The following is a 20,389-nucleotide window of genomic DNA, read 5'->3' on the forward strand; positions in this document are numbered from 1 at the left end:
GTATTTTATAAAGCAGGCGAAATAGTCTCAAAAAGCCAAGCACTGTGGAAAAGTTCTTATTTTTACTTTAAAACAAATTGGACACATCAACATGGACTAGCGGAGCCGAGGCTCGAAACATCGTTCCTCGGATATTCTAACCACTGACCCACGGCCGGGAGAGTCGGCGACCCGCCGGCGTCCCCGACGTGCTTGAAGCGAGGGCCCAGTCACAGCTGCTCGCAGCTTTAATTTGTTTTGAGTTTTGATTTTGACCCCACCATTATATCATAAAGATAGACACAAAATTAATAAGTTATTAATTGATGTATTGGCGTCAAAAATAATGTATTCAATTTAAAGCTTCACACACCAAAGCCATGGTGTCGTTATGATCCCTCTGCCTGTTTTACATGTATTGTCCACTTGGTGGCGCAGTAGAGCAGATGAAGCCCCATGAAGCTTCGGCACATGAGCGAACCAATTGGATGGAAAGCTTCATCTCGCCATCACTAGTTTCTGCTGATGACTTTCTATGATCATACCACAATGAGCAGGATTTATGTATATCCCTGACAAAAAGCGGAACGTTTAGTATGCATACATACATACATACATACATACATACATACATACATACGCTTTCAAAACATAAATCTCATTAATCATCTCCGGATACGGACCTCCAGCTCTCAGAGCCTTCTGGTTCTCTCGTGAGGATCATTCCAGCAGTGTTACGCTAAAGAAAGTTACGCTCTTAGTTGCATTAAAACAAAGACGTGTCCATGACTCGTGGTGACTTTAAACACCTGTTCAAGTTGAACAAAACACCCTCAAAATGCTCAATCGTTTGGAAGGTTTCCTCCTGAACTGCCCCTCTTCCTCCGAACTCAAACACAATAAATCCAGAAAACGAATGCAGAACCCAAACGATACGATTGACGACAACACATCGATTTCATACTTTAGATATCATAAATTCGTCCTGCAGATTTTTGCACTTCCTTCTTTGCGATTAAAGATCGCTCTCCGGTTTTACCCCTCGAGACAATTTCTTAAATAACTTCTTTGAAATCTGTTGCCGCCGTTTTTGTTGCTTTTTATTGAAAGCTTTTTCTATTTATTGCATTCCTCCAGAAGTCTGATCTTTGTCTCCTCTGTTAAATGTTTGCGTTTGTTCCTGCATCATTTCCTCGGCAGGTTTTAAACGTCTATCGGCCATCTTTGTGAGACTATGTCTGAATGGAAACTGTACATAGTCAGCCCACTGTAATTAACCCCCCTCTCACAGCACGTGGAGCGACAACGGGTGACGACGTACTCGTAGAACTAAATCACATCCCAGTAACTTTGATTTCTCTGACGGAGAGAACCCCAAAAGTCTGTGGCGTCAAACTCCAGCTTCGACTGTTCTGTTTCTCCGTCCTCGGAGCCAGAAGACGCCGCTGCAGCAGTCACACACACGTTTTTTTTGGTAGGAAGGTTATAAACCTTCAATGTGGAACAGGAAAGTGTCGTAAAGTGAAAAAAAGCATCTTTATTTTTGTGTGTGTTTTTTTGGGTTATGTTCTGGGTTTAAAGGTTAAATTACTGTTTTTGTCAATGGAGTCTTGTGTCTCTGAAGATAGCATCGATAACTACTTGCGTTTCCCGTCAGAAAGCAAATACATGTACAATTAAAGTGATAGTGATTATTTTAGGCGTCTAGAATACGTCCACAGAAGCATTTCCCTAAACAACCCTTTCTTTGATACGATTACAGATGAAAAAAAATATCGAGTTAACTGTTATTCTCACCTAAAGTCTTCCATTTCCACATCTTAATATAAAACTGTTTGTCTGAAGGAAAATTCACGCACACGGTGTGTGCTTGGCCGTCCAGAGAGAGGAAAGGGGTGTTTCCTCTGCCTGAGTATCAGTGAAGCCTCGCCCCCCTTGAAATTCCACCCCCTCCTCCTCTGAGAGGTCGCCTCCATCCGGCCACATGTCCAGCCATCTCTACTGTACCGCCCCGGGCCTCGTAAACACTCCCCTCCTCCGACACCTGGGTCGCCCAGCTGTCCGGGTCGTGTTTGTGAGTGAATCGGCTTCATGGGTTATTAATGAGTCGTTATTAATTAACGACGCATTTGATTTGCAGAAGATGGTGCTGAGATTCATGTCTTTCAACGCCACACACACACACACACACACACACACACACACACACACACACACACACACACACACTACAATAATATTGTTGTTTATCATAATATTGTTATCGTGAAAGGCCGAATCACAACTCCAGCCTCGCCCACACCCCGAATCGCTGAGATCTACGTTTCACTGCAGTCGTCGTCGTGAGCGAGGAGGACGAACGGTGGGAAAAGAAAAAAGTTCGAGGATGACATCTTATCATCGAACGCGACAAAGAAGGAGGAGGAGCCGGAGGAGGTGCCGGCCGGAGTAGGTGCTGGCCGGCATCGCGCTCCAGTGGCACAAGTTAATGAAAGACAGACTGCCAAGGGAGAGGAGACATGACATCATTAAGAAAGGAAGTGTTCAGTTTGGGATGAACAGATGTTTTTAGTGACAGAATCTAAAAAAGGAAAGAAAAGCATGTCGTAATTCCAATTATTACGTTTATAGATTAAAAGCAACATAATAACTCAATTGATGAATGGGAAACTTCTCCTTTACTCACTAAAAAGATGATTATTGATTTATTTCCCCTCTGAGATATTTGAAGCAACTTTCAGTTTGACTTTAGGCGGGATTCAAACGTTTTTAAGTGTAAAAATAGTATTTGGTCATTGATAAATGTGATCAACGATTTCATATCTCCATGCGATGGTCATTGAGATGGTTGTATTCTGCACGTTTAACAACATGGAGAAACTCCTTTATCTCCAGACAGAGCTCTCGAAATCTCTGCAGGAATTTCCCCCTGCTAAGCCATCTCACATCAGTGTGTAGCAAGAAGTCAGAGTGGTCGCAATCAGCCTTCCCCAGATGTGCACGGAACAGCAGTCTTTGAAGCGCTCTAGCTCTAAAGGCGATCTTCGTTGCCACATCCATGATCTCTTTCATGTTTAGCATTGTAGCGCATCATGCTTGTTGGTGTATTATGCAGTCGGGGAAAAACATCAAATACTGAGACTTTTTTTTTTTTTTTTTTTAAATGGCATGTGATCTAGCCGCACTACCTTTGCAATTGACTGGTCTATCGCGATCGGTCCACTTAATACTTCGAAGATTGAGCCCCCCTTTACCAAAGCCACCACGATTAGCCGAAAGAACTGAACCCAGACCAGCATGAATCCACAGAATATCCTCCAAACAAAAGCACAGCAGCAGGAAAACACACACACACACACACACACACACACACACACACACACACACACACACACACACACACACACACACACTGTTTGACACAAACTAACAATGGTTTCTACACACGTTTCAAAACCAATTGTTTGTGTGTGCAGGAAGCGCAAACTCAAAGTGGGAAGAGACGAGGAAAAACGGCAGAAAGTATAGTTCCGTGTGGGAAAGAAAACATTAAAAATAAATGTAAGCCAAAAGGTGAGTTTACGTAAAATAATCTATGATATGAATTAGGCTGGGTGCAGTTTGATTTCATTTAACAACCACGTTGCATTAAATTACTTTCCACTACAAACTGGTTCTAAAACAAACCAAAAAAATTCACTGTACTATGAATGAAAACTACACGTACCAGATAACAACTTGATGGACGGAGGTTGATGCGACCTGGAACTTGCTAGACCGTCAGAAGCTGCGTACACGAGTTAGACGATATTTCATGTGTGCAGCAGCGCCGCCATGTCATTTAGCAGGGGCTTCAACCAATATATAACCAATGCCAATATTAACTCATAGGTCATAGCGCCACCTACTGGGAAACCATGGCAATATAAACTAGAAATAGAAAGAAATGAACGTAGAAAAATCACCCAAATCAAAATGTCCGACTTCAGGTACGGTTTAGAGCATGGTCCCAAGAGAGTTATTCTTAAGTTTATATGTGGTACATATGCCTACCAAATTGTGTATATCTATGTTGAACGTACTGCGAGGGCTGCTTTGTTGAAATGTTTCCTTCATTGGTCCTTATCTTCTGAACACAATGAGATTTCAACAAACCCTTCATATTCTTTTATGGAATTGAACCAATAATGATGCACAGAAGATTTTGCAAGAATCAGACCCAGCGTTTAGGAGAATTTGGCAAGAATGTGTTTTTCACAAAATTCAAAATGGTGGAAAATCTAAGTAGGCGGAGCTTAATGCCATGATCGACCCACAGACCCACACGAAATCTGTGGGCTTTCACAACTCAAGGGTTGTCAAAACCCTATCCGACTTCCGGTATGGTTTATTATTTTCAGTTTACATGCGTTAAATATGCTTACCAAGTGTCATCCATCTGGGTCAACCGTAGCGCTGGGGCTGCATAAATTAATATTTGTAGGGGGCGCTATCGAGCAAAGTGCCATTTTGAAGCATTCAGATAATATCAGGTAACTACATCTTTACCTGTAAATGTGTGCCAAGTTTAGTTACATTTTGAGTATGGTTAGTCCCTCAGCATTAAACGAAACATCAAAAGCTTTGGGGGCTGGCATCATGGAAGTCTGATGTTTGTGTAGAAGTCATTTGATGTCGATCTGATTGACCTACTAAGAGAAGCAAGCCAAAGTATAGAAACCTTTACTTCCTGTTATCATTAGGTGGCGCTATGACTATTTAAAAATGAAACTGCACATGTCTTCAGGCCTGGAGTCTCATCAAACATGTGGAATTTGGAAAGGATCTGATCATGTGGATTCGAGTTACATCGGTTTATTCGTTCATGGCGAAGGATCGAACTTCCGCGATGCTCGGCGCCGTTCAACGGATCCTTACAATCTTCAAAGTGATGGATTATCAATGTCTTAAATCTCTTCTGACAACTTTAAGTGATAGGATTAATCTGTGAGGAGCAAGGTATAAAAGTAAAAAACATGTAATTTATTGTTGCCACTAGGTGGCGCTATGACTAGAATTCAAAATTATCTTCAGGGTTAGGAAGTCATGACATGAGAAATATGGAGCAGATTGATAATGTAAGTACAAATTTAGTTTTTTGCCACTGCTCTGCGCTCAGTTTGATATTTTTTAAATTATTTGAAAACTTTTCCCTGCAAAGGTCAACATCATATTGCCAGAATATGAAAGCAATCAGATTTAATCACTAGGAATTCGTTAAAATATGACGCCTGGCAACAAGGAAAAAAAACTGGGCGATTCACTGCAGCGCCCTCTAGTGTTTGAATATTATGAAGAAATTATGGTACGTTAAGGGACCCGATGTTGACATATGCTACAATATTTGTGAGGATAGGCAAAGTGATTTGGATGTTATGTGTATTGACGTATTAAGCCACGCCCTTAAGAGGTTAATCTGTTCAAATCTTCTAAACGCAATGAGATATCCACAAAGTTCAAAATATCCACAGAAAGTTTTGTAAAAGTCGGACCCAGCCTTTAGGAGGAGTGGGCAAGAATGTGTTTTTCACTAAATTCAAAATGAGGGGAAATCTAAGTAGGCAGAGCTTAATGCACAATGGAACCTTTTTGTAGAGCAGTCACAACAGAACATATGTGCCAAATTTCAAGTCAATCGGTCATAGGTGGCAAAAATGGATAGCTTTTACAACTAAAGCGGGCGCGATCGAGCTTTTTTTTTTTTCTTTGGCCAAGGCCAGAGTATACCCAGGGGTGTAAAATAGCCTCGGCCATACTATACCCCTCCAGGCCAAAGTATACCCCAGGGTGTATATTTGTATTAATGCATAGTGCACTTTATACACAGATAATGAAATACTGTTATCAGATTTTGTGCCTTATCTATATTTATTTTTTACCTTAAGTTTATTCTAATTCTGTGTGTTAGGAGGACCTAGCAAAATAAGCTTTTCATTATACAGAGTAACGGTCTGTAATTTGTGTATATGACAATAAATATATCTTGAATCTAATGTCAGGTAATCTTGGTAGTTAGCTAATGTTAGATAGTCAGTGAAGGGGTGTGACGTTCGTTATTGCCATTCAGTCAAAACTGTTATCAGGCTATTTTTTTGGATCATTTTCGTTGTGTCATGAAGTTGAAATTTGACTAATAATAACAACAACATCAACGTCAGTATTGGTGTAGCAAGCTAGACAGTTTAATCAGATCTGATTCAACTAATCAACAGCTATCTTGCAATGAAAAAAGTATGTCAGGCTGTCCAAATACACCAAAATGCTTAATAACTAAATAAGCTGGACCAGGAGTTAGAAAATGTACCTTACTGGCCATCAAAGAGTATGACAACTCTTTCATACATGCAAAGCAGCTCACAGAAATATATCCCAACTTGTGTATTGCTCTGCGGATCAGTGCAACGCTACCAGTAACAGTAGCTTCCTTTTAATGTGCAACACTACTGAGAAGTGTGGTAGCAATCTTTGATCTTTGTGGATGTTTTAATGTTGGTATCAGTGTTTAACTTTGAACATTTATATTGTAGCAAGGACTTGATAGTCTTAGAAGTTGAAGTTTCAGGACGTAGTAATCTTTGATCTTTGTGGAAGTCTAATATTTGTTCTGTTTTTCTGGTTGAAGTAATAAATGTCTATGTTTAAGAGTTTTAAGATTTAAATCAGTTACCTTTCTCACTTAATTTACCTGACAAAGATGAACCCCCAATAAAATGTTGAAAAATTAAGTAATTCTTGTGTACATCACTCAACACTACTGATATTATGGGGGTATAATCTGGCCTGAGTGGTATAAATTGGCCTAGGTCATAATATACCCGGGGTATAATCTAGCCTAGGCCCCTTTAGCCCCGGGTATAGTCTGGACTGGGGTTATACTATGGTCTGTTACACCGGGATCCTGCCTAAGTTACTTTATTTTTTTACAAATTTTATGTTTTAAAGGGTGTAGTTCGGGTGATTTGGCTTTCTCCCTCCCTTAAAAACATTTTTTTTTTTTTACTTTAATTTAAATGTTTTTAAGGGGGTATTCCGGTTTCCTCCCTTAAAAACATATTTTTTTACTTAAATTTAAATGTTTTAAAAAAAAGGCAGTATTCCGGGTGGTCCGGTTTCCTCCCTTTAAAACATAAATTAAAGTAAAAAAAAATGTTTTTAAGGGGGTATTCCGGTGATCCGGTTTCCTCCCTTAATAAAGGGACTATAAATAAAGATTCCTTTAAATGTATTTTCAGATTCCAATAAGTATTTATATGTTGATATGTCTCTTCTCATGTTCTGTCAGAAGTTGTTAAAAAATACTTAATCACCTTCATACTTCATAAATTTTCTCTGAGAATTTTTGATGAACATGATTTTGATGGTTTCAAATCATGTTCAGTGGTGGGCCGTCAGGGCTTGCTAAGCCTTCTCTGTTGGCCTAAACAGTATCACAAAGTTTCAATTTAAGTTTTGTATATATATTTTTGTATATATATTTTTTAATAATTAAAAGTTATAGATATTTTATAATTGTATTGTTTTTCACAAATACAATGTATTATAATTATTTTTCCCTATTAGCTTATTTTCTCATTTCCCATCTCCTGTGTTGCTCTGTTGTCTGCCTTCCCTTCAGCCTGCTGTGTGGCATGGCGCCGCTGCTTGTTAAGGGTCTTCGCATCCAATCACATTTTACCTCTGTTTCTCTATGCAATCGAGAGCTGGTTAAACTATATGGAGAGGCCTGCTAGCATTATGAAACGTGTGTTTGGCCACAGGGCCCGCGTGACCATTAACATGCGCTGTGATTGGTCAGTGGGACAGCGTGACTTCTGTCAACGAAAGAAGCTTCTAGGTTGTAGGTTCTAGCTTCTCCCAAGAACCTACAACCTAGAAGTTAGAATCTCAGGCTGAAGCCTGAGAAATGGACTTGCATGGTGGATTTACTGATGACGTCTTTCGCACAGAGGGTTACGGAGGGTTATGTGCATGTGGTGAGTGAAATGCTGGTTGTGTCACTGTTTTACACCTGCAGTCGTATTTAAATCATCAACAAGCCACTGCACTGTTGCTGCTGCTGGTCGAGCAGGAGCCAGTACTGGGTCCGCGCCTCTCCCTGCGCCAAGGTGCAGCAGCTGCTGGAGTTGGATTGGTTTGTTACAACTAAATGTGACTGGTTGTTGATTTGGATTTAATGACGCAGCAACGGCAAGGTTGGAGGCTTGCTCCACGGAGTGTCCGCTGTTTGCGCCCTAAGCGCCTCATTTTCGGAGAAAGTGACCTCCCTCCGTGCCCGTAATAGTACACAAAAATCGACCATATAGCAGAGTGAGCGTATGACAGTCCGTATGAACGCGCCGGGCAGCGCACCTTGTTCAATACACGCGTGGGTCGGTCTGACAGTAATTCCCCAGTCATTTTTTTTTTTTTTTCAGTCCGCACCTGATGCGGACTACACATCACTGAAGGCCTAGGTCGATAACGCACGGCCCGTCACTGATTTTGAGAGATGTTGTGTTCATGTAACCGTAGCTGTGGAGCCAAAACTGGCTCCACAGCTTGAACACGCAGTGCAGAAGCCAAATAAAGACCCTCTAATCATGCGGCTCCCCGCTGAGATCAGCCTCCAGCAATTAAACCAGTTAATCACAGCCGTGCTTCATCTTCTAATGCCGACGCCGACGTCCACATACGATGACCTTGTGACACGCCGCCTCCAAGAGGATGACTCAGACTAGAGTCACTCGTCAACATTATTCTTTCTTTTCATAAAAAGGGAGACACATTTATGGTCAACAGGCAGTTTGGTCGTCGTTAACCTCCGCGTGCATGTTGCCTTGTCCCCTGATGGAATATGAGGTCGGTGGCATTATTGGGGGGCATTTTCATCAGGTCATGTGGTTTGAGCCTCGGCTGTGTTTTTTTCTTTTTGGTAGGCAGGCTATAAAGCTTTCATGTGGAACAGGAAAGTGTCGTAAAAAAGCATCTTTATTTATTTTAATTGTAAGATTCATTTGGAATCTAATGTCATAAAACAGATGTTTATGTACATTATTAGTCAAACGTTAACGCAAACAAACTGACCAATCAGGGTGGCAGCTGCCATGTTCTGGGTTTAAAGGTTAAATTACTGTTTTTGTCAATGGAGTCTTTTGTCTGAAGATAGCATAGATAACTACTTTTGTTTCCCGTCAAAAAAGCGGTGAAAATATTCTAAATATCGGTACAATTAAACTGATAGTGATTCTTTTAGGCATCTAGAATACGTCCACAGCAGAATTTCCCAAAACAACCCTTTCTTTGATACTATTACATATTTCAGTTAATTTCCGGGTCAATATATTTCAAAATAAAATGTTAAATTTAAATTAGAGTTAACTGTTATTCCCACCTCAAGTCTTCCATTTCCACATTTTAATATAAAACTGTTTATCTGAAGGAAAATACACACACACACACACACACTTGAATGTGCCGCAAACAAAACCAAAAACAACCGGCAGTATTGTGGCACAAATCCAGACGTCAACCACCTCGAGGGGTAAAGAGACTCTGCTGCTCGTCTCGTACACATTCCCTCACCCTAAAAAGGGTGAAACATTTCACACGCAGCCCATTTCATCGTGGAGCAGAGTTAATTACGACAATTAAACCTGGGAGAGCATTCTTTAACTTGATTACGGGTTATTATGGGCATGCATTGGCATTCATAACCGGATCGTCCTCGAGGGCGCAGAATAAGACAATATGAAGCCTGAAATGTTGCTTTTAAAAAAAATTAAAAAAAATAAATAAAAAAAAGCACCCGGTTCCTCTAACTGCGGTGTGTGAAGACGAGTCTCTGCTCGGATCCTTCTGACGACACATCAAAGAGAAGAAGAAGAAGAAGAAGAAGAAGAAGAAGAAGAAGAAGAAGAAGAAGAAGAAGAAGAAGAAGAAGAAGAGCGTCACAAAGCACGAACAGATGACGTCCGACGGGAAAACAAATAAAAAAACATGGCACGGAAATAACAAAATAGGAATATTAAGCCCCAGAAATGAGCGATCTGTGCGACATCGTTCCGCCTCATATATGGTAACTTGAGACCTGAAAGGGATTTAAAAGCCTGGCTGCACTCACCGTTTCCCTTCCCGTCTCCGGTGCATCCGTCGAGGGGCTCGTGGAGGCCGAGACTGGCCGACGTGGGCATCGAGCCCAGGATGGACTGCAGCGACGGGGCTTTCCTCTTTGGGACGTCCCCCTCCAGCTCTTCCTCCTCCTGCTCCTCCTCTTCCTCCTGCCCCGGCCTCTTCCGCTCCAGCTTGAGGAGCGCCTCTAGCGTGAGCTCGCCGAGCTCTTTGCCAAAGTGCTTGGCGACGGCCTGCAACACGTCCTCGTCCTCGTCCTCGTCCTCGTCGCCGTCCGCCGTCAGAGACGACGTGGAGCGGATGTCGCAGTCATCTTTGTCCACGTCTGGGAGAGAGACGGGTGTTAGATTTAGAGATTATGCTTCATTTATTGCTTTAAGAAAACAGACAAATATCTATAAAAAAAAAAAACGGATATCCAACGGTTAAATTCGATGGACAGCATCTTATTTTCAACATTCTTAAATGTACCTTAAACTTTTAAGATAAGATAAAACAATCCTTTATTAGTCCCGCAGTGGTAAAATTACAGGATTACAGCAGCATTGCTCACAAGTGAATAAAAGATTTTAAAAAATCAAGTAATTTAAATAAACAGTAATAGAGAACAATAAAAAAAAACAGTAAAGATTAATATTAAATATAGACTGAATAAAAAAGTATATAAAAGTACTTAAACGTATTGCACGTGTTGGATATTGGATATTGCACCAGGTGAGTGATTAAAGTGTCCAAGTTAAAAAGTGTTCAAAGTGTTCGTGGTCTACTGGGAGCCCAGCGTATTGTGCAGCCTGACAGCAGCGGGAAGAAAGGACTTGCGATACCTCTCCCTCAGACACCGGGGATGAATCAGCCGGTGACTGAAGGAGCTGTGCAGCAAAAGTAGAACATATGAGCATCTGAATATTCTGAATGAAAATACTTTCACAAGTTAAAACAAACAAGAGAGCACATGTTAAACTAGTGAGTTTAGCGGAGCCAGGCTAGCTGTTTCCTCCGTTGCCAGTCTTTGCTGAATATTTAAAAAATAAGACGCGTGGTATCAAGCCTATTGTTGTATTCTCGCCACATGAGCTTATTTTACAAAATGTAAAATTATTCTTTTTTTAAATTCATAATTGGAAAAAGCATTATTTTTGTATTCTTTTGGTGTGATAAACTACAATATTTGGCATTTTTACTTTTTTTAATTAATAAGTGAATTGTTTCATCTCTAAAATCTGGAATCAATAGAATAGTGAGAGAAAGCAACAACAATGTCAAGTAACTCAAACGGTCACTCCACTAGTTATGTATTTATTGGACAAAATGTCATGTTTTTAAGTAACACCACAGCTGGTGTCACCGTTACCTCATTACAGCAACGAGTCCTCAGCGCTGCCCGAGGTTCAATACAGAGTTACATCGGATCATTATTAGCAGATAGAATATAAGTAGATATCTGAACTTCAGATTTACATTTAGTAAAAAAAAAAAAAAAAAAAAAAGTAGGCTGTGATGTCGTCTTCTCTCGGTAGCCAATTCAAATGTGTCCTCTAATCAGCCTCAATTAAAATGTCCTCACACACTTCAGCCCACAACAAGTTGCTTGAGGAGAAGGAGGAGGAGAAGATGGAAAATTAGGAGAAGAAGAAGATGGAAAAGGATGAGAAGGAGAACACAGACACACACACACACACATTGTTACACACTGCGGTAACACTCACACACGCACACACACACACACACACACACACAACAGACTGTTACACACTGCGGTAATGGAAACTCTTTGCACGGAGATAAACCACAGAGATAAGCCCCGCCCCCTCTCTGGCGCGTCCAGCTCGAATGACGCGACTATGCAGACTGTAACACAAGCAGTTCAGAAAGTGTTGGTCAGTTTGTCTGCTTGACAATCACATTTTGAGAAGTGAGATGAACAGACTGAAAATGGTATCTTCTTAGATACAATATGTTGACAACGTTTTCCTTTGGGGACAATTTGCAGTGAAAAAAGGGAATAAAAATCACAATACTCAATATATCGCAGAATCGTGATAGTATCGAATCGGGACCCAAGTATCGTGATAAAATCGAATCGTGGGACCTCTGGTGATTCCCACCCCTAACACACACACACACGACTGTTACACACTTCGGTAACGCAGTAACACACACACACACACCACAGACTGTTACACACTGCGGTAACGCAGTAACACACACACACACACACACACACCACAGACTGTTACACACTGCGGTAACGCAGTAACACTGCGAACATGAGCCGCAAAACACTCAAGTAAAACGACGGGTCTCACGTGAATAGAACATAACATCCTCCTCCGTCCTCACCGCGAGAACGCTTCTTTAATTCAGACGGTGGCTACAACGTGACTTTACTCTCAAGAGAAACCCTCAAACTCTCCTTATGTGGAAGATGCTCGTTAATACAAATGAAAAAGACGCTGCGTACCTTCTTTAGAGTAGGCGGCGTAGACTCCTCTCAGTTTGGGCCGACAGCTCTGAAGCTCTGCGTCGATCTCATCCTGGTAGACCTGGATCTCCTCTAGTGGACGAAGAACAGAAGAAATAAAAACACAGAAGGATTCCCGGAGCAAACAAAGTCACATCATAAACCTTATGGCATCAAGCCCTGTTTTCCGAAAATCTGAATGGTTAATATACCCATACTAAATTCTGATTATCTCCTCAACCACAAGGCCTATTTGAATAATTAAAAAAGGTATAATATACAGAAAACCCTTGGGAATATAGATAAAAAGTTCATATATGTGTTACTGGTATATTGGTTTATGATAGGGCACAGAAAATGAAAGAAAATATATATTTTGCAAAAGAATTAAAAGTTGTATTTTCTTATCGTAACTATATTTGAATTTAATATATAACATAGCTCTATATGTTAGGAGTATCTATGTGAAACTTCTCATGTCCCTGAAAATAAATGGTACTTACTTTGCTTGCTAACCCTAACATCTCCCATAATTTAAAAAAAACCTATGTCGTGCTGCAACGTTCAAGTGATTACACGTCGTGCTGGAACTAAATCGTGTTTTTAGTTTCAAACACGGAGGTGCATCTACTCAAGTTCACGTGAGACAATGAGATGCTCGACTGTAATAAAAGAGAATCCAACTGCAGGATTCATCTTCACAAAGTTCAGTTCATACCTTCGACGTCATCCATCTTTTTCCTCAGCTCCATCTCCAGCTGGAGGGACGGAGACAAGAGAAGAGGAGGTGAGCCAGAGAGAAGCTTTAAAAGTAAACGAGACTACAGGGAAACAACTGGAGGAAAAACATCCGAGGAACAAAGAAACGATCTGAGAGACGAGACGAGTTTCATCGGCTTTGAGTTTCTGTCCAGAAACATCTACAACGTAGAAAACAGCAAATAAGTTGGACCTTCAGTTGATGTAAAAAACAAAAAAAGTTTTGTTTGAATGTTTTAAAAACCACAAAACGTTTTCCAAACCCGAAAGACAATTTGTCGATGTTTGCGTTAAACACAAAACGTCAGAGCGAAGTGGCTGAAGGCTTTAAGATTAGTTAAACTTAAAGATGAGACGCTTGATACAACTCTCATGTAAATATGAAGCCTCAGCCAGCAGACAGTTAGCCTAGCATAAAGACAGCTAGCCTGGCTCTGCTCAAAAAGGGAACAAAGTCGCGGTTCAGCCCCTTTAAAGCTCAACCATTTGCATCGTGTTTGTTTAAACTACATAAAAGCCAAAGAGTACAAAGGACAAATGGTTGTTTCTGATGAGAAGCTCCTCCCTGCTGAGAGAGAGGACGCCGATCTGACGGCTTCCCTTTAGAGGTTAATACCCTTCATTCATTATTGGAGAGAGCCTGAAGGCAACATGGACTCATCAGGAAAATACAGTATGAAATATGTTAAATATTCCCCGAGGGTGAAAAGGGAAATCTCATCTGCAATTATCTAAATTGATCTAAAGAAAAAAAAGACAGACTGTGACTGAACATTTCTTTCTGATATTCACACATTAAAAAGGGATTATTTGAAGTGTAGTTATAACGCATTAGTCGGTGTATTATTACTGACAGAACCGACAGGAGAAGCAGAACTGAAGCAGTTATATTCATCTACGCTCTCAAAGCCACAGGTCTCCATTGACAAAAACAGTCATTTTACTTCTCAGAACACAGGATCTCCACCGGTTTGTTTGTTTGTGTTAATGTGTGACTTTAGTGGGTTAAAGGGTTTGTTTGCATTCACCAAATAATCTAAATATACATTTAATTAAACTGATGTTGCTTCTCTCAAGGGTCTAAAATACGTCCACAGCAGAACATGCTTTGCTTGGTTCTCTTGCAGCTCTTCAAAACATCTGATCCAGTCCTTAAATCTTGTCCCCCCCTGTGACTTAAAAACAAACCTTATTGAATTTTTTCTTCCTCAGTCCTTCTGTAAAGCAGGGCGGGTCACACTCTTCATCCAGGTCTGTCTTCATGAACTCTTCGATGGTCAGCTGACTGGTGGGCGTGTCCTCAAACTCTGTCAGTCTAAACGCAGGGCGGAAAGTTAAAATCATTAAAAACCAAACTTGAAGAAAGTCGCCATCTTTAACTCTTTCACTGTCAAACTTCATCCGCTCTCAAGCTGGCTTTTAAAATGAGTCAAAAACATTAAACACACCTTTTTCTGAGCGTGGTCTCACACACTTTTACAACGCCGACGATTTCCTTGATGGTGCGGCGAAAGTCGTGCATGCGAGCGGCGACGAGAAGAGCTAAAAAAAACAAAAACAGAAATAACAATGTGATGAGATTTCTGAGTTACAAATGAGCACATAGACTGAATGCTCAGATATCAGGTCTGGTCTTTGTGCATCTTCCGGGAGGAAGAACCAGGAGAACCCAGCGAACCTGAGCCTGCAGAGCCGAGAGGCCACACAGAAGAGGAGTAATGGGGAACACTAATATTATGCAATGAATCGCGGCGCGAGCCTCGAAGGGGAACAGTTACATAAGAGTCATTAGAGCCGCCTTGCTCCAGAGCTGCTAAAAGATAGATGCACGCTTCACTTCCACACGCTCACTCCCTCACGCTCACACTCACTCCGTCACGACCCCGCACACACGCTCACTCCCCCACACACACACACACACACACACACACACGCTCACTCCCTTTATCGCATCATATTTGGGGAAGAAACTTCTTCCAATCCGACTGTATCCCTTCTCAATGATTTATGATGAGGAATTAATTATTTAGGCGATGCAGCAGAGGAACAGGGAAAAAAAGAAAAGATAAAGGAAAACCGTAAACATGCAGGAAGGCCCCCTCCCCCCCCCCCCCCTTCCATTTCAGGACGTCTTAGTCTTAATGCATCAAAGCAGAGTGTGTTCGGGGCTCAGCTGCTTTCACAAACACTCAAGCGAAGACAGCGGTGATGCCGGGAGGTAAAAATAAATAAAATAAACAAAAAAAAGGCCCAAATATTTTACATTTGGTGACCTAGTTGACGGAGGATTCACCAGAAAACACTTCCTGTTGGGGTCACAGAGCCAATCGGCCTTCTGGGTAATGTGCTCGTGCTACACTTACAATACGTTCCTTTCATTCAACAGAATGCATCTAGAAGTTCTATTTTGTGCTTAGAAATAACAACAAACTGATCCTAGAATAATGCAAACACACCTACAGACGTACGAGACTACAAACTGACGTCTAAAGGTTGTGTTCAGGATCATATTAAACATTCTAAATACAACGTTCTTCTCTGATAAACATCCTTGTAGTTTATTCTCAGCTTAAAAAAGGAAAACAGGAGAATGTTGAAATCATTAAAACTTCCTTCTCACCAGTTTCTGTACGAAATGTCTCGATTCTAAAGTAAAATAATCTGGAGTTTATTTATTTATTTCAGCCACACTTGCTGCAAGACCTTGAGGATACCACGACAGGTGAACCGTAGTCGAACTGAGAGGCCGGCGCTCGAACCGGAGGATGCTAAAGGCTAATTCTGCACTCTGAGCTAACGTAACGAGAAGGTTTGAACTGAACATTTGCTGAACAAAAAAAAAAGCGTGACCTTTTAAAACACACAGTCACAGTATCTGAGACCTTCTAACTGAGGGCACCTTGGCGCTCGATGCCAGCGGCGCAGAGAGCGTTAGTCACTTGCAGCCCTCAGAGGACTGGAACCAGGAACCCTCCAATGACGGACCTGCAGCTCGGAGCCTCCGGGCACCTGAAATACATCCACCGTCTGATGGTTACCTGCCCCGCAGAGCCCCGACGGCCTTCGTCCCGTGTGCATCCAGTCCCTCTTCATCCTCTGCACCAGCCTCATCGCCGTCATGGACACGTCATGGTTCTTCTCCCCGAATTCCAGCAGCTGGGCGAAGCGCGGGATGTAGAGGCACGGGTCTGAGGAGACAGGAGGCATTTTGTTCCTTTAGGTACAACAATAGGGATGTTTTCAGACCTTTTGGGGGTTTGTCTAAATTTAGAAGGATATCTCAAAAAGCTTTTTGATAAAAAGGGTGTACTTTTGGCAAAGGAAGAGCCAATAAACACCTTTAAACACACACACACACACACACACACACACACACACACGTTGACGGAATTTATGCAATCAAATCCTCATCTCAGACGAATCATTAGGACTGAGACCGACGCGGCACCAGATTGACTCTGCTCCATTTAGTTTAGTGAAAACTGCTTCATGTTATTTGAAGACGTGTTTTCAGGGCGTTTGGTATCCTGTGACGGTCAAATTCAGGTTGTCTAGTGATGAACTGGAGGCGATGACTGATATCAGATCTGTTTGGCTCTGCTGCCAGAATTCTCAGGATGGCACTTTAACCCAAACTTTGTCCAACAGACAGCCTGTTTGTGTGTCCATGTGACTTTTGTTTACGCGATACATTTAATTGGTTTTACCAAAAGACACAAAACTGAAGAAAAAAAAAGTAAATAAATATACTAAACTTTTATTTTTTTTTAAACACAAAAATTCCACAAAGACACAAAATGACCAAAAAGACGCAAAACGAGGCACAAAATGTCAACGAGATGCAAAATGACCCAGAACGTGTCTGTTGGACTCTGTGACTCCAGTTTTTCTGCAGGGTTAGTCCCTCCAGGGAACAGGTAAAGTAAACCTGCAGGGTTAGGGTTAGTCCTGCAGGGTTAGTCCTTACCCTGCAGGACTAAACCTGGAGGAAGGGCGAGGGGCCCCGATCACATCTGAGCCCCTGGGATCGTACGGTCTCACAAACGGATCAAAACCTTACTGGCACCTGTGAGCTTCCCAGTAAAAACCAGCATGCTGCATACTGGAGGACTTGAGGATTAGCATTTGTAACTCGAGTGCTCCTCGGAAGCCGTTAGTTTTCTCCGTCCAGATATTCGCAGCTGGCGAAAGGATTTGAACAGGTGACCTTCCCACCACAAGCCCCTTGGCCTCTCGGATGTCTCAGAGAGACTCACACAGTGTGTCATAAGAATAAACTTTATGGAAAAAATATATGATTCCACCAGGCTGAGAAATCTAATTTAAAACTAAAATCAGAAGGCATCTTTTTTTTGTTGAAAGAAGCGCTTCGTGCCCCGGTTATGACGCCGGAATTCAATATCTTTGAAGTCAGCGCTGCGTTTAGAGAGCTTGTAGAGCCAGATGGTAATCAGATCCAGCCCCAATCTAATGGTACGTCTGCAGCTCACCATCACTGATCCAAGTCTTTCTGAGGGTCTGCAAATACTAGAGAGAGCGAGCGACTGAAGCCACCTCCAAACCTCTTTCTTTGGAATAGAATCAAACAGTCAGCAGTCACTCTCTGATGGAGCTGTACTTTACCTCCCCCCACCTCCTCCTACTTCCACACATTCCCCAAAATGACTCTGACCCCCTTCAGATTAAAGAGGGCCGTGAACTCGCTCCTTTCAATCGAAGTGTGGGAGCGGACGCATGAATAGCATTAAAGACGTTATCGTTCAGCCCCTTCTATTGCAAAGCATTCTGGTCTTTTTTGGTGCTGTGAGTGTAGAAATTGGTCTCAGGGTTTCCTTTTTCTCTGACGGACTTCTTGAGTCTGAATATGAGATCAGTGATCGATATCAAACCAAAGCTGGAGGAAATGTTTGGATGCTATCCACATTAAAGTTAAATAAAGTTATCCACATTAGTAATAAAGATAAATCACCAAAGAACATTCACAATAGCTAGTTTAGAAAGAGAATCCATTAAGAGTAGAAACACAGTAGATTTAAGTGCAGGAGTGAATTAATTGAACATATTTAAGTGATATATATGTATTGTATTCGTTTGGCCCGTTTGTTTTTTTTCCATGCTTTACGAAAATCACTCTGAATTGCATTATGCCGTGTTCACACCAAAAGAGTTGCGAATTTTCGCAATGTTTTTTCGCCTGACTTTACTCGCTCGACTTTGTGGTTAATTCACTTTTCTGCCTTTTCGCAAATGGTCGCTGGGGAAAGGGGGCGTGGCTTATCTCAGTGGCTTTACTCCATGAAAAAAGCAGGACTTTTACTTGTATAAGTGTATATTTCATACCTGCAAACTTGTTACCTTTCGGCGAAATTCGCCGTTTTGAAATCAAAATATCCACGTGAACAGTGTAGATCCAACGAATTTTTGTTTTTGGGAGAGGGGGGTCAACTGACCGTCGTGTCTGAGATTGGAGTGGGACACGGAAAAAAACTGAGGTTGTGATCATCTTAGCAATAGAAGATCTTTGACGTGTCAAGTCTTGGCCAATCAGCGTTAAGATGTCTACAGCGGCTTCATTTCCCTCCCACCAGTTTTTTAATGAGAAGCTAGTCCGCTTGCTAACACGTTAGCTAACGTTGTTGGGAGAGACAGCAAGTGAGATTACTGGCAGCGGAGAGTCTGTGGCAGCGTGTGACGTCAGACAGGAGAGCGGCGAGTCAGCGGCACTGCAGTTCTACCTACCGACACCTCACTACATATAAGGAGAGGACAAGTGGGGCTGCAAGTTTTTATCCAACTTTTATTTTAATAAAAAAAACGAAAAGAGTTTCCTCCGGAGGGTGGCCGGGCTCCTGTTTAAATGTAAGGGTTTAAGATCTACGTGTAGAAAAAAAAGTGTATCCTCCAGTTAATTAAAATCTTATGTTATGTGGTTATAATCGCTGTCACACTGGAGAGAGGTGTGCATGTTGAGGTTTACCTGGTGGAAACATTATTCAGTGTTCTAGATTAACAGTGACGTCTCCTCAAAGTAAAGTGGTATAACAGTATGACATAATATGGTCAAATAAAAATTAAATAAAAAGGCTAGTACATTATACATATTATGAAGTGAAATGTAGTAGTAGCAAAACAATATTCAGTATAGTACAGCAGTATTGCATATTGTAAGTATTAAGTCTACAAAATAGATGAGATTTTATTATATATATATATATATATATATATATATATATATATATATATATATATATATATATATATATATATATATATATATATATATATATATAAACATTCTTTAGAAATGTTAGCCCATATTGATAGGATAGCATCTTGCAGTTGATGGAGATTTGTGGGATTCACATCCAGGGCACGAAGCTCCCGTTCCACCACATCCCAAAGATGCTCTATTGGGTTGAGATCTGGTGACTATGGGGGCCATTTTAGTACAGTGAACTCATTGTTATGTTCAATAAACCAATTAGAAATGAATGGAGCTTTGTGACATGGTGCATTATCCTGCTGGAAGTAGCCATCAGAGGATGGGTACATAGTGGCCATAAAGGGATGGACATGGTCAGAAACATGATCAGGTAGGCCGTGGCATTTAAACGATGCCCAATTGGCACTAAAGGGCCTAAAGTGTGCCAAGAAAACATCCCCCACACCATTACACCACCACCACCAGCCTGCACAGTGGTAACAAGGCATGATGGATCCATGTTCTCATTCTGTTTACGCCAAATTCTGACTCGACCATCTGAATGTCTCAACAGAAATCGAGACTCATCAGACCAGGCAACATTTTTCCAGTCTTCAACTGTCCAATTTTGGTGAGCTCTTGCAAATTGTAGCCTCTTGTTCCTATTTGTAGTGGAGATGAGTGGTACCCGGTGGGGTCTTCTGCTGTTGTAGCCCATCCGCCTCAAGGTTGTGCGTGTTGTGGCTTCACAAATGCTTTGCTGTATACCTCGGTTGTAACGAGTGGTTATTTCAGTCAAAGTTGCTCTTCTATCAGCTTGAATCAGTCGGCCCATTCTCCTC

At 41.5% G+C, this 20,389-nt stretch overlaps 1 protein-coding gene across 1 annotated transcript in view; it reads right to left on the bottom strand.

Annotated features, from left to right (window-relative positions):
* brf1a (BRF1 general transcription factor IIIB subunit a) overlaps window positions 1-20,389 on the bottom strand; it is a gene marked incomplete at its 5' end in the record, with an annotated part of 90,045 nt that overhangs the window by 43,683 nt on the left and 25,973 nt on the right. The window contains 6 exons of the mRNA XM_079224464.1: window positions 10,118-10,450; window positions 12,587-12,679; window positions 13,305-13,344; window positions 14,534-14,660; window positions 14,794-14,887; window positions 16,384-16,533. Of these exons, the coding sequence (XP_079080590.1) occupies window positions 10,118-10,450; window positions 12,587-12,679; window positions 13,305-13,344; window positions 14,534-14,660; window positions 14,794-14,887; window positions 16,384-16,533 (837 nt within the window). The remainder of the gene's footprint in view (window positions 1-10,117; window positions 10,451-12,586; window positions 12,680-13,304; window positions 13,345-14,533; window positions 14,661-14,793; window positions 14,888-16,383; window positions 16,534-20,389) is intronic.

The sequence above is a fragment of the Taurulus bubalis genome, assembly GCF_910589615.1.
Source record: "Taurulus bubalis genome assembly, chromosome: 1".
In the NCBI taxonomy this organism is placed as follows: Eukaryota; Metazoa; Chordata; class Actinopteri; order Perciformes; family Cottidae; genus Taurulus; species Taurulus bubalis.